This window comes from Crassostrea angulata, chromosome 10 (genome assembly GCF_025612915.1).
Source record: "Crassostrea angulata isolate pt1a10 chromosome 10, ASM2561291v2, whole genome shotgun sequence".
Lineage (NCBI taxonomy): Eukaryota > Metazoa > Mollusca > Bivalvia > Ostreida > Ostreidae > Magallana > Magallana angulata.
The window spans coordinates 36,588,745-36,613,982 of NC_069120.1; the positions used below are offsets into that span (position 1 = coordinate 36,588,745).

A 25,238-nucleotide genomic window follows, 5' to 3' on the forward strand; every position below is an offset into this window, starting at 1 on the left:
ACATCGTCTGCAGATATTCTGCAGACGACATAATATGGTACCGCCCTCCGGGCATTGTTTTCGTAGATGTGATAGATATTTGCAATAATTATATGCCCTTTTTACACCTTCTTAATATCATTAGCCAGCCTCAGCTAAAACTGGAGAATTTTAAGGTCTGTTAATTTTTCATGTCTAGATAATCCGTCGGGTTTATCCGTCTTAACTCTTGAATATTTCTACTAATATGTAGTATTAATGTAATGATTCTCACATCTTTTTTAGCTTTGTAAAATTAATCAGTTGTAACAAGAACGTGATTTTTTTTTCTTCCTAACCAGGGCCAAGAATGTTTAGAGGTGAAAAAAACCGCATATGCATGAGTGGTTTGGCGTAGCAATTCACATTATTATTTTTTTTCTTCTTTTCTAAGAGTGATATATTGCATAGTGTTTAATGAATGTCATGTGCAACAAAAGAGGGGCAAACATTAGATAGAACATTACAGCCAAAAAATGGAGAAAGTGGAACTTTATTTTCCATGGACTCATAAAAAATTAATCTCAATTTTAATAATATCTTACCTAACCTTTCTGTATATATACATTTTTTTATGTACTTTTAAATTCTTTTTGTGATCAATTTTTTCTAATAAAATGTTAATTTCATTGGGAAAAAAATACCTTGAAGATGAGAGTTTATTTCGAAATTTATTGCAAATAAAAATTCTTATAAACTTCGTTAAGAATAACTTTAAGAGTTGGATCTGAGGATGTGTGGAAGATTCTTTCTTTCTCAATATTGTTTCTTATCATCACTTCTCGTGTTTTCTCGTGAGATGGGTGATTTGCTTGATTGGCATATTTATACCCAACCAGCAAACGAGAAGCTTTAGTCTTAGATCTTGGTAAATTTTGCTTTTAGATTTCAACTCCACTCACATAGAAATCTGTTACGTGCCATTAAATCCAAGGGTCTGAATCTAACACTTTGCAAATCATCCAACACAAGAGGTTAAAATGTGGATTTTAAAGCCAAGAATAAAATTTTATTAAAAGAAAGAAATTAGATGAAATTTAATGAATTCTAAAAATTAAAAAAAAGTTTCCAAAAAATGTTAATTTCTTAAAATAAGCTGAAAATTACTGTTCAAATATTTAAACTCTATAGTATTTCTAAAATTATTGTTTGCTTTAATGTATGAAAATTATGCCGAATAAATAATTTCAATTGTTAAAATAGTTTCAATTGCAGAAATCAAACTTTATTAAGATAACCTAGATTCAAATGTCTGCTTTCCAACCTTTATTTTTAAATTCAATTTATTCTTACACTGAAATACAAATTAAATCTGTATTATCATTAGTGTTGGCATTTGAGAATTATTTCAAATCTAATTTTAACTCCACATTTCTTATATTGTTCATCAGAATGTTTCAAATTAAAACTCTGATCAAAATAAATATTTTCTTTCGACGAGAATACGTTTGGTGTTAATTGGTTAATTGATAAATAATTCATGGTGTTGATCGCCATTGAGAAAAATAAAAAAAAGGTGGGGGTGGGGGGTAATTTTACACTCAACGCGTGCCGCACTGCACTCGATTTTACTCTTAACATGAAAAGTGTCAAAATGGAATTACAGGTCTTTATTAATTATCAAAAACAGCGTCGGGATTAGTCACCTTCTGGCCGAACCGATCCCTGAGTTTAATTGTTGTTTAACAGGGTGTAATCTTTAAATATTCACACAAACCAACTACCCCCGACGGTCTAATTGCACTTACCCAGCGATGTTCCAACCTGTCCCCCTTCGGCCTAATATTGCACCGGTCAAGCTTTAAGCGTCCGTCTGTGTACGTTTGTGTGTGTGTTGACAAATTGTCTTTTCCGCATGAGGGTGAGACGAAGCGATTCCTTTTGGAGGAGGCTTAGTTTTTGTTGGCAGTCATTTTTGCGGAATTTTGCAACTGATAAGAAAACTATGAGACTGAGCCGAATTTTCTAAAGAACCGCCAAATTGGACATTTTGCGTGGAATTGGAATTTTTAACACGAATCAAAGACCGTTGCGAAATGTTGTTTGTTTTGCTATTCAACTAAATTTGTATTGAAGTCTGCAGTTAGTCTCCCCAATTTAATCAAATATTTGTTCAAATACGGTAATAGTGATTATTAAACAAGACACAGGAATTCATTAAGGTTCCTTATCATAAAAAAAGGTTCCTTATCATAAAAGTTGCCATAAAAACAAATATTTCCCTCCTTTTTGACTAATTAAGAATAGATTTGGTAATAATTATTTTGGTTAACATCAAAACAAACTTTTGTGATTAGATTACTTAAAACCAATTGGTTTTGTATTTAAGAATTTTTTTTAAATAGGTCGATATAATATAATTTGTTTTCTTTGATCAGACACTTATACTGTATTTGGTTTAGAATACTTATAAGTCTATATTTTTGAGGAAAAAAAAAACAATGTTTTTTTTTTTTTAAATCTTAAATAATTCAAGAATTAAACAATGCAGAATACATTGTCTTATATATGAGATTTCTGTGCTGTGCTAAATTTTAAAGTGGTCACCAGACACTGGAATTAAACAGGGATCTGTTCTATGTGGACCACTGTTGAATAAACTTTTTTTTTATAAAATGTAACAAAATTAAATCCAAATAGAAAAAATCTCAGATTTTTTCCTTGAATTTTTTTTATATAATATTGAATTTAAGAAAAAAAAATAAATAATGAATTAATTCCAGTTTTTCCCCAATTTTTTTAATCATAGTTTTTAATCATTTTTCTTCAAAAGAAACTGAGAAGACCCAGACCACATATGCTCTTTGATATTAACTTAGATATATGTACCATGCAGGTACAATATTTTCAGTATGGATTTGACCATTTTAGCGATACAGTACACATTTAATGATCAATAATTAAAATTTAGTTCCAATGTTCAAAATAAAACGAATTTATTTTAATGTAAGGTTAAATGTATACATAGAAAACCCACTGCTAAAACTAAGTATGTCAGATATCCAAAATTTCACTTATATGGACCCCCTAAATTCTGAGGTAGGATAATAATACTGACAACATTTTTTACACTGATTGGCGTAAAGTCATACACGTGCATTAAGATGCATTAAGACGCCATTATGTAATGTGGAGTGGTCAAACACTCCGAGGTTAGGTCTACTGTGTTCCCTTCGTTTCAAACAAGCCCCAAATCCCACCGTTACAAATCTTGTCAATCTGTGTTCCTTCGAAACAAGATGTTACTACAACTGTTCGGATACAGCTGTTTACACAATCACACGGGGCCGGTTCCATTATTATACCTTCGAAAGGTAATATATTTTAAGAGAGTTTACGCGTATAAATTTGATAAATGGTGTGCGTGTATATAGAGTTTTTTATATTTTTATTTTATAGCCCGATTTTGCTCTTAGGCTGATAAAGAGACACACTTGTTATGAAGGATGAGGTATATAGAGTGTTTACATCTATCCTGTAAGAGATAAATGAGATTGATTTTGCCGAATCTTGTGATTTTTCATAACTATCAGTTATATCTGTCCATTTTAAAACATGATCTTTATAATAGTTTGATATTCAGGGAAAAAAATTAAGTGGTTATGAAATATGAAAAAAAAAATTGATAAACAGATTGCGTCCTCCCCAAAACACATCTCATAAAAGTAAGCTGTATATTCTTCTCTTCTTCCAAAGAAAAATATCAGTCAACAAAATCAGAAATGTAAATTTGAAAGGAAAAAATGATTAAACTTTCCTTGTATTTTTATGTTAGACAGAAGGAAACTTTGGCAAAAAGAAAAGAAAAGAAAAGAAAAAAAGTCAAAATACGCATACATTATAAGCTAGTTTCATCTACTTAATTCAGGAACACCTTTACTAAAATTGAGAAAGCGTGACAAGTGGAGCTATTGGTACAACGTATACATCTACCACCGAACGAAGAAGATGGTACGCATGTACGCTCTATATAAAAATGAAACATAGTCATATACTTACAACAAACATATCAGGCATTGATAATCAGAGTTATGAATACGGTTAAAAACATCATCAGCGTGGAAGGAAAAAAAGCCCAAGGTGTTAACAATCGCTTGCTTCCTCCTGTCACAAGTTGCTGTTTTTTTGCCTCGTTTTCGGTTCAGCAGTTCATAATGTATTCGGTAGTAAAAAAAAATTCAAAGGAGAATTTGGTAATCGGGTCATTTAAAAAAAAAACCTCGGAGTAAAACACAATGTGAACCGTTTGCAATCCTTGATAGAACATTGACATGCGAGAAAACTGTCGTTTTATAACTTTTAAGTGAACTTGATTCAAGGCAATACTGATGGTTGGCAATGAGCTTATGAATGTACCCTTGTGAGCCAAAACACAAATGAAACTGGGAGGGTTTTAGCTCGATTGAAAAATTTCATAGTCTAGAAATTATAAGGGTGGATAATGCACTTTTTGCCCCCTTGGTCCGTGAAACAACATTTTTGAGGAAACCGTTGAGGTTATGAGTTGTTGACGGAACAGTCATAGTCCCCGCCTCTGATGTACGTATTGATCGAAACAACAACATTTATCAAAGGAAAATTGCACCATTGAAAGTTTAGGACGGGGGCAAATATTTTTTGCTATGATCACAGGTATCAGTGGGACTTTTTCTTTAACTTATGCAACAACACACGCACATGTTTTTCAGCTTACCGCAAAAAGTGACAACTTTGCCTGCAACGAAATGTTTGCTTTTCGTTGATTCTTTTTTTTCATTCGATTTCGAAAACTTTGTCAATACCAAAGAAGACCTTTTGGGGACAAAGAACACCCCATCCTTTTGATGCTTTAATTGCATAATCTGCATTAGCAGTTAGTTGATAAAGTATGAAATATGAAATAACGATTTGCCTGAAAGGGACTATGGTACGGCTAATTAAAAGTTTAATCATAAATGTAGATTGGGAAGATTTTTTTTCACTTAAAATGATTATACAAAACAAAAGGCGGACATAATGTTGTTTTAACAGGAAAGAGTGCATGGGGAAAAAAAGAAAATATTCTTATTTACGTAATGGGAAAAAACATTATTAAGCATCCAATATATTAGAATTAGCTATAAGAAAATATAGATAATATGATATAGCTTATTTACAGTTCCATAATTTTACAAAATTCAGATCCCTGATATTCATATATTAAAATTAAATTGGAAAATTTGAAAGCTCCTTTGTTGAAAAATACCATATATATGAAATCGTATAAAGAAGAATTAAAAATCTTTTTTCAAAAAGTTTTTTTAAAATGCAATAACCAAAATATGATCGACTTGGCAAAATCCGAGTAATCGTTGTGGTAATTTCATAAGTTTGATAAATAGGTGAATATTTCATAAAGTGTAAAAAGGAAATATGATGCCTTATCATAACACTTTTTCATGAGGTAGGGTTCTTCTTGGGCCTACATCAGGGAACAAAACAATCCGGTAAGCTATGAGATTGAAAACATGTTAGGTAAAAGTGGTTAACGTTAAATATGCGGGTTTAAATATCATCCTGACAAGGAACATTTTTTTCTATTATGAGTTTTTTTTTCTATATGGAAAAAGTTAGCTTTGCAAAAAGTTATATAAAAATTTTTTAAAAGACTTCACTGCAAACAACATTTTTTTGTTTACATGTTGTCTTGCAACAAAATTATTCTAATTGCAAAGGAAAAAAAGAAGACAGATTTACAACAAAAGGAAGACAACAAATAAACAAACAAGAAACAAAAATAATTTCAGTGCTTGACAAAATCTCGGATGACTCGAGAACTTTCCAATAGAGCCATCATGCAGCTTACACAGATTCAACACGACAGCCGTAAAAAGGCATGAAACAAGGAATTGAAATAATTCGGATCATAATCCTACCTGTATTTGCTTCTGTCGCGCTCTCTTATTTGAACATCATCTTAGGATTAAGGTAAATTTAAAGGATTAAATACATCTCACACCAATCGGCACGAGCTAGCATGCCCAAACGTTCAGTGTTCGTTTCGCTACATTGCATTCTGAAAAGTGCAAACGTACGTCGATAGGATGCGTGCAATCAGAAGTTTATCATTTTGATATTTGAATGGGTTTTGCTTGTAAGAGAGCAAAAAGGTTTTTAAGACAAATTATGCCTTTTATCACTAAACATGTCTTAATATCTGTTTTCTAAATGTGCATAACCATTGGTAGAGAGTAAAAAATCATTCAAATTCTCATTTTAAACATGTAGAAGCTCTTAAATTTCATCAATTAGTGTTCGTTTGGTGTCAGTTATAGCATTTCACAAAATCCTCTTTATATTATTTCAAAAATAAATTCAAGCCAATTAATAGAGCGATCAATAAATACATTAAATTTTACAGCGTACTAAGGGAGGTAATTCATTTTGTCAATTTTCAAAATATTAATTGCAAGTAGTTGAAAAAGGGCAGTCCATCAAGAGTGTCCTTTGTTATCAAACTACCGTATTTGCATAATACCGTTACTTTTCGAGTGTCCTCATCTGTTCCGATACATGAGTCTTGAGAGGCTCCGATCGTCTGATGAATACGTCAGAGGATGCTAATCGCTCTTTTATGGGACGGAGGGCCAGCATAACGGATTCGTAATGTGTCCAGTGCGAGTAATTGAGAAATATGTCGTCGCGTTTTATTATCTTAACTTTGACCCAAAACAGGCCTTACTTTCATGAGCATTGTGTGCTTAGTGAAATCGACTTCTGCATTGTTGGGAGGCTCAGAAAATCTGCATAAGTCGGAATTAATCGCTTGAAATTGACATCGAACAAATGTCTCACATTTTCGATGGACATGCAGTTTTTACTTGTACGCAAAAGATATTCTTGCTTTGGTTTTTCTTGATTTTCCAAAAATATCCGAAACATTTGAAGTTTATTGAATCTTACAAACACATATTTCTTTTTGATTGCATCTGTAACTAGTTGATCACAATAACAAGTCTTATATACGTAGGAATGTAAATAAAATCTTTGAGGTTAGTTTAAAATTACCAAAAATATCTTTGGTCATAAAAAACAGAGGTTCCGTTATGTTAGCTAATGTCTAATGCAACACAAATGATATGTGTTTCTCCCCCTCAGTTAAAATTGTGGAGACGACGTAACAGCGGGAATAAGCGGGCGCGTGCAATATCACACCGAGAGCTCACTTAATAAGCGATTATAGAGACTGGGACCGACCATAGCATCAAGAAATTCCTCCCCAAGTCGCGTGGCGAGCCGCCGAAGCGAGTCTCCGGGAAATACCCCCAAAATCAGCACAGAATTAAGCAAGCCTCTTTTATCTATGCTGGATGCCTTAAAATTTATTCGGTTTCTTGAAATGATACAATTTATCTTTCTAATTAGCGCGGAGGTAATTATCCCCCTCTCCTCATTTTCTTTCACCTTTAAGTTTTAATCATATTTTCATTAGCGTCGGTGCATAGTTATTATTATTTTTCTCTCGTATTCTCTATTTAAGTATTAATGGACGTGTTTTGCAATATTGTGCAAATTAAAAATTTTGACGCATAACATGTTTTATCAATCTACAGATGAAAAAATGTGAGAGTAAATAAATCTCTTGGGAGGCCGTCTTTTACACTTCATAATTCTGTTATATTAAACTTTCTTATTTATAAAAAAGATGAAGTATTAGTTTTTCACTCCTTTCAAAAAGATTCTTAATTCAATTTTCAGTTTCCCGACTGAGTTGTTTAATGGAATGGTTTTCATCATTAATTAAGGTCTTCCGTTTCCAACGGAAGACCTTACAGTTTTCGTACGATTTCTTATTATTATTATTATTATTTTTTTCCACAAATTTTGTGCACGAGATTTCTCGAAAACTATTCGACCGATTTCGACCATTTTTTCAGAGAAGATGAGTCTTGATGTAAACTTCATACGTTTTTGAGATTTTTCCTGTCGGCACTTCCGGTACCGATTTATCGGCCATTTTGTACATTTTTACGACCTATTTTGTGCAGAGCTGATCTCAGAAACTATCAGAGATATGACTATGAAATTTTCAGGATAGGTAGTCTATCGTCTGAAGTTGTGCACTATTATTTTGTTTTACGCCAGTGGCGCCATTTCTTGGAGCTCGCCTAGGCACGAAAATTGGGTACGAATTTTCATTCAAAATTTTCATACGTTTTCATCTGTATCTTTTTATCAGTTGATATTTTGTTAAGACATATATAACAAAAGAGGTAGATAATCAAAAGTTCTTTCCAACAAAATCAAAAATAAGGGGCTGACCCCTTTATTTAGGGGCCAAAACACTCGTAAACTCTATTACAAATAACTTAAAAACGATAAAGATTTTGTAATGTATTATAGAAGCAAAATTGTTGATCGTACCAATATCTATTAGAAAAAATTATTACCACGCTCATTTATTACGTAATTGGGGATTTTTAGGGGCCAAAATACTTAAACTTTAACGCAATATAACTAGAGAAGTAGAAATATTTTGTTAGACATCATAGAAGAAAAAATGTTTGAATTAATAATTTAAATTGATTCCACTTATCAAAACACGAATTTCTGTCCCCATTAAGGATCAAGAGGGCTGGCCCCTAAAATATTCAAACATTTGTATCTCAAAAATGATCAACAATTCTAAATGGGTGTAAGAACAAAAAATGTTAGTATTCTTAAACCTTTTCAAAGAAATCAAGAAAAAGGGGCTGGCCCCTTTTTTTGGGGGGGGGGGGCAAGAAACTCGTAAAGTCTATTACAAATTACATAAAAACGATTAAGATTTCGTAATGCATTATAAAAGCAAAGTTGTTAATTGTAGCAATATCTATCTTGAAAACTCATTGCAACACCCATTTATTACGTAATTAGGGATGTGTATACATTATCTGAAAGTGTGTGTGTGGGGGGGGGGGGGGGTAATTCTGAAATTATATCGAATATTCATGGTATGATTTAAAACAGAAATCGCAAGGAAGACCTACTCGTTACTCGTAACGAGATCGTATCTAGTTCAATATACATTTTCACGGAAAGAATATTCTTTTCTTTTTTTCTTCTTCTTCTTTATGCTCGCATTTTTGCATACTAGAATATTTTAAATGTTATTTTGAAATTCATACTTCCTCTATAGATTTGTATGATCTTGCATACTGGTATAACAGCTTTTACAATAAAGAGTTTTAAGTTAAGTTTAAAACAAAATTTGTATAACTACTTGTAATATTTCTCTATTTTAACCTGATAATTTAATGTCAAAAATTATGGGTTTTTTTAAATATATATCTGTATACAAAATCTTTTCTCTGGGAAAAAGTTGGGGGATGGGGGGGAGGTTCCAAAACGTCTCTAAAAATTTTCTGGAATAGTTCATGATTTAACACCTATACAAGCAACATCTTTCCCGAAATATGGGGTGAAATATTTGTGGAAAACTTGGAAACTTGCAGATTTGTAGTCAGGCGATTATTTTCTGTTGTAACACGCATGGTAGAAATTGTCAAACAATATTTCATTCAAAGACTTATAACTATAAGCAACCTTCTTTTGCAAGTAATTATTATTTTATTTCACATTTTTTTCTCTTGTTTTTCCAAATGAAATTTTATTGGTTATTTTCTGCGCCAAATGAGTTTTAAGATTTATATTGACAGTTTCAGTTTTATTTTTAATTCCACCAACCCGAAAAGATTTTTCCGTTACAGACTTAACAAGAAATGAAAAATACTTCGAAAGAATTTTGCATGGATTTGTTTTGCTTGTTTTAGCGGGATTATATGAATACCGTTCAAGCCAGTGTTTAGAAAGGACTTATCGGGCAAAGTTTGGAAGATTTTCAGCAAGATGTTTTATCGATTGAAATCGGAATGTTTTATTTAAAATTCGTTCACTTTTTGAAATTGTTTTTTTTTTTCAATATAAATTGAAAACGTCCAAAAAATAAAGAGTTTGAAAATACTAGTATGATTGTTTTGAAACTGTATAATTTTGTAGCATTTCCTTATTTTGTAATTTATTTTAGGAATTTGACCAGTCTAAGTTATTCGTGTATTCAACTATTGTTTTTTCATGCAACTGTATATATCTCGAGTATCAAGTAAAATAATCACCTCTCTTTTACATATCTTTAGTTTTTCATGTGTGCTTTTCTCTACGAGATAGATTTTTCTACAGCTCGGCAACATATGTGGATCTTCGATTTTTGTTGCATTGACATTTTTGTCTTCATATATAAACTATTGTCAATTTTTTTAATTCAGTGTGAAACTTAATACATGAAATAATCAATATGTATTTTAGCATGAAATTGAATATCCGTATCATAATTAAATTCAAAAGAAATAAATGAATGGTAACACAGTTTTCTTAAGAAACTTGTATTCACAAAGATGCACAGTCAAACAAATAATTTTTTTCATTTGTTCTTCATGTTTATATTCTTTTTTGACATAAGTTAAAAAAACCCAATAATATAACTGTTTGAAAGAGTGCCTTTTTCTTAATTTTGGAAAGACTTTGTATTAAATCAAACTAATAAATATCTAAAATGGTGCAACAAACAGATTGCAGATTGACAAGATTTTGCAAAATGTGGCACTACGGACGAAGGTACTGACACGCGGTACTTATCCATTTTTAAAAGTCTTGGTATTATTTTGGCATAATAATATTGGTCTTAAGAAACAACCTTTCATTTTATTGCTTAATGATTTTTTTTATTGAGTACATGTACATTTATAGGTTTTTAGTTATTTTTTAAAAATATATTTTTTTATACCCAAACCATTATTGCTCAAACATTTTTTTATATTTATTTATCCTTTTTTTGCAAAACTTAACATTTTCCGTTTTTAATGAAATGATACAATGTTGCTGATATCATTCGCGTTCTGATTGTTGAAATTATTTTTAAAAAAAAATAGGATTAGGGGAAATGAATGTAAAAATATCAATTTATACATGAACTGGAAAATGTTATTAAAAAGATCAAAACATGACTGATTTTGAATAAATTGAATAAACATTTTCATTAAAATCCAATGTTTAAATTATAAAAAGGTTTCATGATAAGAAGAGTGTCAAAATATAAAGCAAGGGAAATCAAATCCTTCTTATACGTCATATTTTAACATGATTTGTACATGCAATACACATGAATATTTCTAATTCACCGGGAGAACATTAATAATTTTTGCAATGTGAATTCTGTTTAAAATATGTTCATGCCATATGAAATTCATGTGTATATATGTGTTTCAATATGTTCTTAAATTTAATATTGCCATCCTTAAATTCTCTTTATTGGAGATATCCGATATTTCATATATCCAAAATCTGTAATATCAGAACCGATGACCCTTTGGCAGAGATAAATTAGAAATATCGGAGCTTCACCCTTGATAAATAGATATAAAGTAGTTCCTTGCCCTCGTTCAATTTTGAAACATATCTATGCACTTCATTTCCAAAAGAAGTCTTTATTTGTTAATACTTTTTACGTGGCCAGTAAATTGATATGTCCACGATAAATCTCTCGAGACTGATACTGAAACAAAAACTATGCGTGGAGGGGGGTACCAGTTTTGACTTGAGTAGCAACCAATAAAACTTGTCAGGTGATAAGAAATAGTCCCAATTTACAATAACGCGTATGTTTTATTAAAGTGAAAACATTAAATCATGGTTTGGGTAAACAGAGTCACCATATAAATGTCAATCTACAGATTAGCGAATTAAAATGTCAGTCCTCTTCTCACACAACTAAATAGAATTTTTCTGATAATACATTGTAATTTTCCAGGATAATATTGACACAAAAATGGTTGCATATTTTGGTCAACGCAAAAATGTCCGCAAGTCCTCCGGAGAATTAGTATGCCAGAGGATGTATGATTTACTTTGGATATCGTTGAACACTTTACACGGATTTTCGATGTCGGAAGCACAATATTAAGATATTAAGGTGAATTGGCAATTTTGCAACCAAAAAGGAATTTTGGTGTCATAATATTAGACCTTCGTAATGTTATATTAGCGCTATATGTTTATTTCCTTAATCATGGCACGACTTTTTAAGATTAAAACAAAGACGAACTTTAATATAGAATCAGTGTATTTTGAGCTCGGGTCAAGCTAATATAGTCTGACATTGTTTACTAAAGAGAAATCAGTCAACAGAAAAGCTTGTTAACACACAAACTAACAAATCGTGAGATACTCAAAAGCATGCTTAAGTAATTGAAACAGATCCCTGGCATCGTTCAAGGGATTCTAAGCGAATCCTTTTTGACGCTCAGGGATTCCGAATGTACTATGTAGCTTGAAGTGGATCTGATACTTGCCATCTTCAAGAGCCCTCGGAATCCCTCTTAGCTTTTCTTAGATTTTCAGATAAGTATGAAGAAACTCTGGTCAAACACAGAACCTATAGGGAAAATTGTCGTTTATTTCAATTACTGTCATCAAATCGTTGGAAAAATTAAGACTTTAGAGGTGTAAACTTGTAGCCGTTTTAAGCTCTGTTGAGATTGGAAACAAAGCTTGGTCTATAACGCAAGAACGACCACGTATTGTAGTCTTCGGCATCCGAGAAAACCCATTTTTCCGAGGAATCAGAATATATTGCCATTATATTTGTTGCAGAAGATGGGAAGTAATCCCTCGCATGATGAAATTGTTCGCTTGGACATAAGATCTTAATACCCCCGGCTTACGCCGGGAAATTGAGTTTGCATACGCTTGAGGTTTCCGTTCATTATACATTAACGAGAAATCGTCGGCAGACGTCGGAGGAAATTTGGAACGTTTAATGGCGGACCGCTAACAGGGAAGGGGCGATATCGTTCTACCTCAAAGAGAGAGGGGGATTTTGTTTAAAGGGGGCAAGGGGAACAAACTATATATATCTTCATTGAAAACCTATAGGTCTAGAAATGAAAGATGCAGTTCAATTTCATAAGGATATGAAATAATAAAAATCTGTTAGCGATTCGGCAAATTTCTAATCAATTCGGTACGGTATTTTTCATCAGATTGTAATTGATAATCCTACGTACTTTGAAATTGCGAGATCCCCAATCGTCTTTTTAATAATTTCTTAGATGAAATATCATACTTTGTTTATTTTCCCCCCATAGTCGAAATTTGTTTTTTCTATTAGGCAGAATACAATAATCTCGAAAGCGATTATAAAGTGCGCTTGTTTTTTTATTCAAACTGAAGGTTTTCTGTGTTATCTGACACTGGCATCAAGCCTTCTACAGGACAAGTCACATTTGTACCCCTGAAATTTCTTGTCAAAAACAATTTCGCTATATATCCTTTACGTCTAAATTTTAATCGCAACACGTAAATTAAAATATATGCACATTTTTAGCTGTAAGTCTATTGCACTGAAATTACTAACAAAGTGAGAAACTCTCTCTCTCTCTCTTTCTCTCTCTCTTTCTCTCTCTCTGTTTGTGTCTAAATAAATTATGTTTTGTTATATAATTTGCTATTAAAACAAAATTTATTTTTATTTCAAAAAACTATTGTACACGTATTTCATCAAAATATTAGAACATTTTATTATTTACTCGAATCTGCTTTGATGTTTTTTCATCTTGCACTAAATGTCGTTCTTTCTTAATCCACGTACACAATATTATACCCTCGTATAACCTCCATTGGTCGTGAGTTTCACCTCAGACAAATATCAAATTATTATGTTTTTATATCAACACCTGCCTTTTGTCAACAGAACTAAGATTTCCTGATAAAATTCTACAATTTTCCTTTTGATGTTCGACGGATTCCGTCATGTAAGAGACAACACTAGAAATATGTTTTGATGAAGACACCGATTTTGCAGACAAACATTATGAAATCATTTGATAAATACTATACACGATCTCTGTGGTACCCGTAATAATCGAAACATGAAAAAGTTCAAAACTGAATAACGTGTTGGTAAATAGGTCATTAATAACGTTGCTATGATGATGTCGATCCACAGGCACATTTTTATATAAAAAAAAAGACGGAAAAACGAACGCACCCTTCCCTGTTTCGAAAACAGTACTACATGTTTCTTTTCTTTCCACTTTAACAGATACAAAATCAAAACTTGAAATAACGATAAACCACTCAGGTTTTTTTTTTTATCATTCATCGGGTTGTATACCAATTGAATTATATATAAACCAATATATATATGTATGGGTTTATGAAAAAACCTTTGAATTTTTACAAGTGTACAAAGATATAGAATTTATGAATGCAAACCAGAAAAAGACCAATTCCTTTAATAAAAGTTATCGTTCGATTCACATAAAACCAGTTCTAAGATCGGAATGACGTCATCCATTCTGTAAGATAATTAAGTGTTTCTGAAAGAATGATATGAAGAGTGGCCAGAATCCAAGACTTCATAATATTCTTTGGCAAAAGTGCAAACACGTGCGACAAACAAAAAAGAGCCTCTTTATTGGTGAGGAGAATTATTGCCCTCTTATGAAGAACGCTTGGAAAAGAAAATGCTATACATTCTAAATGAAGAAAAATTTCTCGTCTTTGTCAACAGCCAATAAATATAAAGATCAATTGTTCCATCCTGTTCGGGATCGTTACTGGACATTCGATAAGACATTTGTATGCTAATAGCCAATCATTTCGCCTGTTACATGCCTATCAATTGTCCGGACCGGAATTAGGCTGCCAGCAGGATAAGTGATGATCGGGATCATTTGGGCGCTTTAATTGCGGATAATAAAATCCGAAACCTGATTTCAATTTATGGAGTAGCCGAGAAAAATCATCAAAACTTTAGGCAATATGTCGTCCCATGCGGTTGCTCTCTGTTCGGCATCTTTTGATTAAATGATTATTTTCGACAAATAATTTGTCACCCGTGTTGCAAATAAATCTTCTTTATGACTTAAGAGACGGATCTTTTCATAAAGACTCGTGTAACGGTTTCTTATTGAGTAGCTGGGATCTCATTATTAATGATCAACATATCAATAACCTTAGATGAGATAAATTAGACAAACTCAGCCATTTTTTTCGAATTCGTTCATCAAATTTCAATCATTACTAATAGTTTTGGGGTGAAAATTATAAAACAGTAATATGGGTTCTGTGTTTGATGTTTAAAAATCGGACCATCAAAACAATATATAATATTTGATTTCTTTTCATTAAAAACATACCACAGAATCATCATTGAATTCATATGCATGAAAAGCTACAATCAGATTTAAAATTAAAGGCATTATACAGTGTACTTTATTAATTTATTCATTTATGGAAAATATTCTGTGAAACCAGACAGAAAGAATAACTCTACCAAAGCTACCAACCCTGATCAGAAATACTTGACTAATAGACTTTATTCATTCTTAATGTTAACAAAAACAATTTAAATAGTCAATCAAGGATTTACCAAATAATACCCAATAATCTAAAGCAGCGATAAAAAGGGAGCACTAATTGACGCATTAATTTTGCTGATTCAAATTAAAAAATATATATAAAACATACAAAAGAGACATATTTTCATATAAACTAACATCTTTTTCAACAAAAATTAAAATCTTGTTTACAAATCAAAACACGGCGAATTGCGATCTCATCGCCCCTGCGATCATTAAGTGGAAGAATCGCCGGTCCCTAATGAGACCGGTATTTGAATGCGATGATCGCAGCAGATGGGCCTCGAGACAGTTTCAAGAGGATAACAAGAAAATTAGAATAACGCTGTTCCCCAAACACAAGTGATTATGCAGATACAAAATGTTTCTGTCAATCTTTGTTGTTCCTCGGCGAACAAAAAAGACCTGATTCTTGATAATCTGTTTAAAATATCTAAGGAAAATCTAATTGCAGTTTTCTTTTGGTATTCAAATTTCAAACCATAAAATGTTCTTTATGTCTTAAGCTTTTGTGCTTTGTTCTAAAAAAAATATTTGAAAAGAGAAAAACAACGGCAGCTATTGATTGAATTATTTACATGTAATTCTACATTTGTCGTTTTATGTTAAATCAATTGCAACTCTGTATTAAAGAAAGGAATCTCATTTGTTACATTTCTTTAATTATATAGGTAAATAAAAGATGGAAAAAAAATATTACTGCGTTTCACACAAAATGATTGATTTTATCTCCATCTTATTTTATACTAGGATGCATGAAAATCTAACTTTAATTACTAATTTGAAATGAAATACCATATGAAAACTTACTTTGATTGATAATTTAAGATAAAGAAGACTCCATATAAATTCATAACATACCTTTAAAGACGGCGTTGGGCACCGAGGCCAAATTTTCATATCTCTTGTCCATCTCGCTCAATTTTTCCGTCTTAATCTTTGATGGGGACACCGGACACCCATCTGGAGTATGGGGGAGCAACATTCCATTACCCACCGGATTCATCTTGGCCGATTGTCCAAGAAGTCTGATAAATTAAAAAAGGGGTGCTTTCCGAGCAAATTTTTCTAAATTTCAATTTTTTTTCTAGGCTTCAGTACTGTTCGGTTTGAGTGCGAAATATACGGTGTGGTTTGAAGTGCTAGAGAGAGAAAGAGAGAAGGAGGGAGGAATCATAGTTGATCTCCCATGATCTCGACACTAAGACAGGAAAAGACGCTGGAATAACGCCTAAATCTTTAGAGATAAACATTAAAACCCAAATAAATTTAATATCCAGGCAGAACTTCATGATTTTATTACAATATAGAAAACAGCGTTTTGTGTTTCTTCTATCATAACTCGGATTGCCTCATGCCTCCTTATCGTCTTTTCGAAGGGACAAATTAGCATAGATTGGCAAGAACGGCCAACGTTGCAAAAAGTGACGAAAAGGAAAAATCGTCATATCCTCAGAATTAATTGGAAAATGGCAGCCCGTTTGTGGACAGTTAATGAGAAATCTTCTATCTCTATAATTTGCCGTAACTTTTGTGATTAATTATACGATGGATGAACGGGGTAATTCATATCATAATAATAGTCTTTTAATGTTGGAATTACCGGGATCAAGATGATTTTCCGCACAGATGAAGATGTCATAACACTTCTTGCGAGCTGCATTATCGTCTTTGGTCAACTTGAATAAATTACTCGTGATTGTCGCAAGACCAGTTTCTGGTTATCTCTGAAATGACCGTTTAGTAGACGAAGGCATTGTGTAAACAATTTTCTGATATGATTAATTTCATGAGTTTTTGTTGTTTTAAAATGCGGATTAATTGGACTTCCGACTATCTTTATTAGCTGTCGTCTGCTAACGTCGTAAGAACGCCAGATTTTGTAGAGATAAGTTTTCAGTAGATTGACAACTTGATTAGAGTTTGCCTTTTCCCTAATTATGAAAAAAAGGAACTTCTATCGCTAGTAAACAAGAAATGATGCAACTACTTACCACAAAAAATAGGCTTTTTTGATAAATAATGAATTAATGGCGGATCCCACAGGTTATGAGATTAAAGATTTTGGTCTATTTCTTATAATTGCATGCGGTTAAGACGCCCCCTTTACGTTAATCCACCATTTTAATCTTTTGAAGTTTTAATTCTTAAAGAGGGACACGTCGAATGGGGCACCAGCACCCCGTGAGATCCTAATATCTTGTCCGAAGGGACGAGCCAATTCTTTCTGTTGAGTGGTTAGTGAAGTCAGCATACCCTCGGCTACTGCGCTTTCAACTAGATATCAACATTTTTAATTCTTTCTTGCAATAAAACAAAATACGTCAGTCTATTAACCACACACTTACCTGCGCATCTTTTTTTTTTTAATTTCAAAAAGCAAGTTTATTTTGTAATACCTAATTTTTCAAGTACTTGTACGTAGAATTATTCGAAAATATACGTTTTAAATTAAATTATTTTAAGAATTTTCTCCCAACGAGCTAATTACAACATTCCCCGCTGTTTTATAAGTTTGTGGAATTACAAAATCATTTGAAGACAGATTTCAAGTTAATTTTTCATACATTTTGAGTGTCGAATGCATAATAAGTTTTCATTTTAAAAGATGTACAATTTTGGAGATCAAATATATATTTGAAATGAAGCGTTGACGAAGGAAGATGTTACTGAATTTCCTCTCAGTGTGCCATCAATGAAGACACACGCGGTAACCCCATGCATATAATCTAAACAAGATTCAAAATTTAAATATTAAACCCGACCGATGCTGACAATATTAATAGTATCTATGAACGAAAACTATTTGTGGCTGATCTTAATGCATAAATGAAAGAAAACTTAATAATTTTTAAGATTTTCTACTCTTTAAATATAACGGTCAAGAAGTTTACATTCTATCTATCTATCTATCTATCCATCTATCTATCTATCTATCTATCTATCTATCTATCTATCTATCTATCTATCTATCTATCTATCTATCTATCTATCTATCTATCTATCTATCCCCACTCTATCTATCAATCTATTTATCTATCTATATCTATCTCACGCTTTATCCATCGATTTACATGGACGTAGTATCTATTTTAAAGTAATGAGACAACCACTAAAAAAGTTATATATAATTTATATATGATCCTAAATCTGAAGAGGTGTTTCTTCGTTACTTATATTTTATCTTCACTACAAGAAGCTGGAGAAAGGCACTTGACTTCTACCTTTTTTAAAAGCAAAATGGGAAAGATGGACAGCCCCCTTCCCCCGATGTCACGTGTCAGATTCATTTTTAAATCAATAAGTATAATGGAACAGATATCGTTATAGAATATACATGTGTATAGTCTGTAGATATTATAAACAGCTTTACAATTTATCCGCTATATATAATAGTACATGTATTTGAGGAAAATAACAATATATCTACTCTACACTTTGTAAGAGGTACATAAATAGATAACATGTAATCTTGAATAGCTAAACACTATCGTCAAAGTGTGTTAAAAGAGGGAAACTACTTCATAGGTATAAGCAACATTTTATTCAATTACATCTTATATTTATATAAATAAAGATTGTTTGTGTTGAATAGTTTGTAATCAACATCCGTTCTTGATAGCATTCTTTTGCATTTAGATAAATTTTTCGTTTGCTCCTTACAATTCAGAAATTAGTCAGCAGTAATTTCCTGAATAAAAAATAAAATAAGGAAGCATTGTCTTTCACTATCGTTTTGTATTTCTAAGAACCATGTAGCTTTAATACTATTACTGAGAATACATCCATGACAATTCGATGAATCAATTTCTAGAAACACGCTTCAACAAATTATTTATATCATATTTTTCACACATTATCACGAGCTAGACCATTTCGCATGGATAGTGGTTCATGTTGAATTTGACTTCAAAAGCACGTGGGATAAATTACGACTATCGTACAATCAATTATACACGTTACATTGAATTTTTAACTGGTTTTGCCGGGTAAAAACTGAACAGGTGCGCATTTTGGAAAATTTCGATAATAATTACCAGAAACGAATATTGACCTGATGTCAACTGTCCGTACGCGTATACCACATGTTGAGAAGTAGGTTTACCAATTCATGAGCGCTAAATCAAATGCATGAATGACGGATATGAGAGAGAGAGAGAGAGAGAGAGAGAGAGAGAGAGAGAGAGAGAGAGAGAGAGAGAGAGAGAGAGAGAGAGAGATCAAATGTTTAAAAATCTTTTTTACGAATATAATTTAATACAGAATTAATTCGTAGTTCTCCATTTATTTTCCTTTGAATCATACATTTGGTAACCTGTTAATGAAAAATAACGCTGTTAAAATCAGATCTACATATATAGATATGCCGATTATACCGTTTGTAATTTATATGGAAATAAATACAGGTGTAACACATTCATCATTCTATTGGTCAAAATAAATATGGTCATCACGGAATAGGTATAAGTAGAATAGACAAAGAAATAAATCAGATAATTTTTGTTTGAACATGATATACATTTCATTTTGCTAATTACTAGGGTATCAATCAATAATACTACATGTAAGTATATTGTATGAGTGTAATTTTTAATTTAATTTTGTTAAGCATTGAAATGGCTGACTAGTACTTTTAAATGATTAATATATAACTGCACATTCTATTCTGTTCTCTTATTAGAACTTCCCACCAAATTGTTTACATTAAACCGTCCAGGATATCAAAGACCATGCAGCTGTCATACAATGCGTCTTGTTTTTAAACTTCTTTTATGCATGCTCATTAAACCGCATGATTAGTAACACTGTCATTTTTAAATAAAAAAAGTTAAAGTTCTAAATAATGATTTCTTTCTACGGTGAACTGTTTTAAAACCACAACAGACCAATGTCCATACTTTGAAATTTTCGTTACTTTTTACCATGGACTATAATTATACACCGTGATACCAATGTCGTCTTCCTCCCTCTTCACCGATTCGGGGAGAGATCTGCTGCTGGTTTGTCCTTTGTGCGAAGAAGGGTTGAAGAGACCAAGCACCTTGCCATGTTCGCATATATTTTGCGAATCATGCATTAAATCATACTTTACCGGATTTTCGCAAAACAGAAAACTTCCGGATATCGAAGTACTTTGTCCAGTTTGCCGGGAACCCATCCCCCAGTTCAATGATACTAATTCGACAGTTTCCTTGTTTCAAAAATCACAAGGATATTCTTCTTTCGTCCTTCAGGATTTGTCTCGAAGAAATTCAAAGTTGGCAACTGATCTGCCAAGTTCTCGAAGTGCTCGCAACACTTTGCAGATTCCAAACGCAACACTCCAGCTTTCCCCTCGTCCTGTTACTAGCAGGAATTTTATGGACAAAACATTTCAGGTGAGATTTTGCGAACCTTGCCAGGGAAAGGGTGAGGCCCTCAAAGCGGCTTCGCATTGGTGTGTGAATTGTCAAGAAGGGCTGTGTGCATTTTGCATTGACCAACATAGAAGCATGAAACTGTTGAAAAATCACGATATTGTTGACATTTTTTCATTGAAACCTGAACACGTGTACGACGAAGAGGGTACCGGTGCTTGTTCTCTGCATACAGAAAAAGACTTAAATCTGTTTTGCGTGGACCATGCTTGTCTTGTGTGCGTGACCTGCGTTGCATTGGATCACCGTAAATGTGGAAACGTGAAGGATGTAGACGAAGTGGACATCGAAAAAGATCTCGGGATCAACATTGATAAGCTTGTAGATGAAGTCGAGGAGTGTATCCAGTATGCAGACTCCGTCATCCAATTCAAAGACGAAAATCGGAAGAAGCTGGCCAAAGAAAAGAGGCAGATCATCGCGAGAGTAAATGCGAAAGTGAGACATTTCAAAGCAGTTCTGGACTCCATGGAATCGAAGGCAGCCCAGCAAATAGAAAGAGTCCACGAAGGAGAGATGGATTTGTTGGATGAACAGATAGCGCGCTACAGAAAAATGGTAAGGGCAATGGCACACAGAAAGGAAAAGCTTGAAGCTAGTGTGAAGAGAAATATAAAGGGACAGATGCTTTACCATGCTCCAATAACAGATGAATTAAAAAGGTATACACAAGCCGAGTTCGTATCTGACACGACCGCAAATAAACAAACATCGTATAGCTATGTCTTTACCTCTGAATTTGAAGAAAATGCTTTAGATGGAAAAGAAATCGGTCATTTGACGGCTAATGAAAACAAAATTAAACTTGCAGACCCTCCAAAGCACAAAAAATCGGCGAACATCGCAGAAAGACTTTTCAATTTCAATGGCAGTATCGCGTCCGATTCGAAAGTTTGCAATTTCACAGGAGCAGTTTATATGGGAAAGGGAAACATAGTTTTAGCTGACAACGAAAATGGAAATCTAAAGCTCTTTGATGAAGAAGGAAAATTTAGACATAATCTGAGTTGTGGTGACGTCAAGTACGATGCACCATGGGATATAACTTCCACTGATGACGACCATATTGCCGTGACCTTTCCACACCGGAAGAAAGTCCGTATTTACAGAATTCGGGAAAGCATCGCACCCGTTCGGTACTTCGAAACTTACGGAGCTTGTCGAGGCATCGCATTCCACAAAGACATATTCATCGTCACTTGCTCCGAAATGGGCAAATCCAAGGCAGCCATCAAATTCATCGACAAACGCGGGAAAATTTTAAAAATTCTGCATGAAGACAAAACAGGAATGAACCAACTTCGAAGTCCGTACTACATTTCGTCCCGTCCGGATGAAAACGCAAGATTTTTCGTCACCGACATACGACAAAACATGCTACTGGTTGTCAACTCGGACCAAACCATAGAATTAGTTCTCCAAGACAAAGTTAATTTGAAAGGAGTTTCTGGGGTGGAGGTAGATGGTAACAATAACGTGTACGTCTGCAGCAATGGCGCTAGCGTGGTCCTCCGTCTGACAGAAAACTTCACAAAACGGCAAGTCATCATCGACAACGTGAAATATCCCGTGAAGCTCTGCTTTAATCCTCGACTGAAAAACATCTTCTTTATCACGAATCAATCCATTGAAGCTTGTGATACTATTCTTTTGTATAGTATGAGCTAAAAAAATATTTGATGCACTTTGTCGCCAAGAATTCAGATGGAAGTTTGACAAATGTTGGATCCGTACTTCAAAAAACGCCAAAAAGTTTATACTATTTCGATAGTTGAATAACCTGTATTATTCATTTTAGTATGCACATTTTTGGATTAAATGTTCGATATTTCATCAAGGATTTGACATGGAATAATTTCTTACATATCTTCCGTATATACAGAACACTCCATCCATACCATCAAAACATTTTTTCACAATTGTCAAAACATTTTTGTTCTAAATCAAGAGTGTGTATGACGATGAACAATACGCATTATACCACCGCACCCCTCTTTTTGTGTTTTGACCTTTTTGACCTTTAATTTTTATGTTTGAATGCAAGCATAATATGTTTAATCCAATATCGTCAATGTATGTAATTAAAATGTGTTGTAGCTTGGAAGTCGCGTAAATAGTGCAAGAAAGACAACTCTAAGCAGATAATATGACTGAGTAAAGTTGAGGTTTATTCTGTGATAACAACACACAAGAAAAATGTAATGATTAAAATAAAATAGTTAATTTGATAAATATGGTTATATCATGCAATATAAACAAAATTTAAATGAAATATCAGAACACGCATTTCAATATGAAGTGCATGTGACAGTTTGATGGACAAATAAAATAAAGAAAACAAAATCACTCTTAAAAATTTTGATAATGTAACAAAATATAAAAATAACAATAACAAGCAAAAAAATTAAAATAATTTTTGACACAAAAAATAGCATTACATTTGATAAAAAATGGGCCGGATTATGAATACTTAGTAAACTCAAGGAATCTCTTTTTATATATATCTTTCAGGTCCAAAATAAAAAAAGAAACCTTAAGGTGGCTCTATACACCCACAGTTTATTCCAATTTTCAATAGAAGACCACAAAACATATATTTATCAAATATTAAAATGACGATAGGGATACTATAGGTATTTTTAAAGAATTTTTTAATGTTTTTTCGTGTTTTTGTAAAATATTTTTTAAAAAGACAGCTATCAACAAATTGAGAGAAATTATTTTGTCATATGATGGATATTTCCTTTGGACACATAAAAAAATATATAACACTTCTTAACATTCAAAAATGTTATTATTGCAATTTTTTTTTAGTATTTCCCCAAAACACAATTTTTAATATTTTCTTACTCTGTCGACAAATCATCTGAAAAAGTTGCTTGATGTTATAAGAAAATGTATTTTAATAAATGTGACATAAAAAATTGAATGAAAACCATTGGAAATAAACACAAAAAATATTTTAAATTTTATTTGGTATGAAAGTTCCTCAAGTAAGGGTTATCGTTCCTATGTCCCAAGGCCCAAACACCTTGGGGACTTTTCATTTCTGAGTTGAAGAAAATTTCCTAAATATAATGTTGGAATGATAAATACAATACATATTTCATTATAGACTTTGCCCTGTATAAGTGAATATATTCGCTTTAATGCAAAACTAAGTCAAATAAATAAAGGGGAACATTGACTAGGCTAATAAGATTTATGTATCCCAACCTGAGAGAAATTCAAAGCAACCCTCTCATCCCCATTAGGTGTCGATATTAATGTGCATTAAAGTATATTATAATTGAAATATTTTCACCGGTTTAGAATTTTCTTTCACGGTATTCAACCAAAAAATACGTTTTAGAAATGTTTGGAAAGTTAAAAAATTTGTTGTTCTCAACGGGAATCGAACTCATGACCTCCTACTTTGTAGTGAACCCACTAACCCACTGCGCTACGGTGTGACATATCGGTGGTGGTAAAGAAACTCTTTAAAAATTTATACTTGATTTTATTGTTTATTTCGATAAATCGTGAAGGTCTCACGTACTACATTACTTGTAAGTAATGAATTTTCCAATTATCAAATAAAATCTATTCACTTAACAAATTTTTCAAAAGAGCGGTTCCCATACAATTCGCCTCAGTTTAAATCAGCCAGTACCGGAAATGCATGTTTCCAGATTTACTTTTTTGCGTACTGCGTCATCAAAAAGTGGTGTATATAGCCACCTTAACTCTTGTTTTCCTAATTTATTATGATTCCATGTATCGAGTCAAATCAAGAACTAATTTTCGAGTATACAAATACAAGAAATGTTGGGATAAAAAAACCTTTGTTAATATTTCATATTAACATTCTAATCTGCATGTAGAAATATTATAAAAAAAACCATTTTCGGTAGCGGTTAGAGTCAAGGGGGTTATTATAAATGGGCCTTACTGTCACAAATATACAAAAATATTTATCAATGCACATTTGCAAAAATAAAAAACAGTTTAGCTCTAACAGATTTCTGAGAATGACATAAAAAAAAATATATCCTAAATTTAATGAATCTTGCAAATCTTTCTTTTTTTTTAACCGTTTACGCTCGGAAATTGAATCATAAATTAAATTTACCAATTAAACATTGTTGCTGTTTTAAATGGGAACAGATTCGGTTACAGAAAATGCGTGATTAAAATGCATTAATTTTGCGTTTGTATATATAAAATATGAATTATATCAACGCAATCATTAATATTTGTTGAAAAGGGTACGAAAAACATGTAGGCCTAAGTGCATTCAAGGAAATCTGAGATGTCCTCAAAGCTGTTTTACAATTGAGGAAAAACAGTAATAACTAATGATGTGGAGACAAATAGATACTTTTTTTTTAAAGTTAAAGCAATATAC

At 32.5% G+C, this 25,238-nt stretch overlaps 2 protein-coding genes across 2 annotated transcripts in view; one reads left to right on the plus strand and one right to left on the minus strand.

The window, feature by feature from the left end:
* Positions 1-16,562, minus strand: part of LOC128167483 (pituitary homeobox x-like) — a 23,518-nt gene extending 6,956 nt beyond the window's left edge. Inside the window, exon 1 of the mRNA XM_052833221.1 lies at positions 16,296-16,562. Within this exon, the coding sequence (XP_052689181.1) occupies positions 16,296-16,440 (145 nt within the window). The 5' untranslated portion in view covers positions 16,441-16,562. The remainder of the gene's footprint in view (positions 1-16,295) is intronic.
* A 3,397-nt stretch (positions 16,563-19,959) lies between these two features.
* LOC128167155 (probable E3 ubiquitin-protein ligase MID2) lies at positions 19,960-25,218 on the plus strand. The gene has a single exon (XM_052832708.1). The coding sequence runs from the start codon at positions 20,387-20,389 to the stop codon at positions 22,517-22,519; it is 2,133 nt and encodes a 710-aa protein (XP_052688668.1). The 5' UTR covers positions 19,960-20,386; the 3' UTR covers positions 22,520-25,218.
* Positions 25,219-25,238: the final 20 nt, after the last annotated feature.

Excerpts from the sequence above, each read along its gene's own strand:
- LOC128167155 (XM_052832708.1), top strand. The coding sequence starts at position 20,387 with ATGTCGTCTTCCTCCCTCTTCACCGATTCGGGGAGAGATCTGCTGCTG.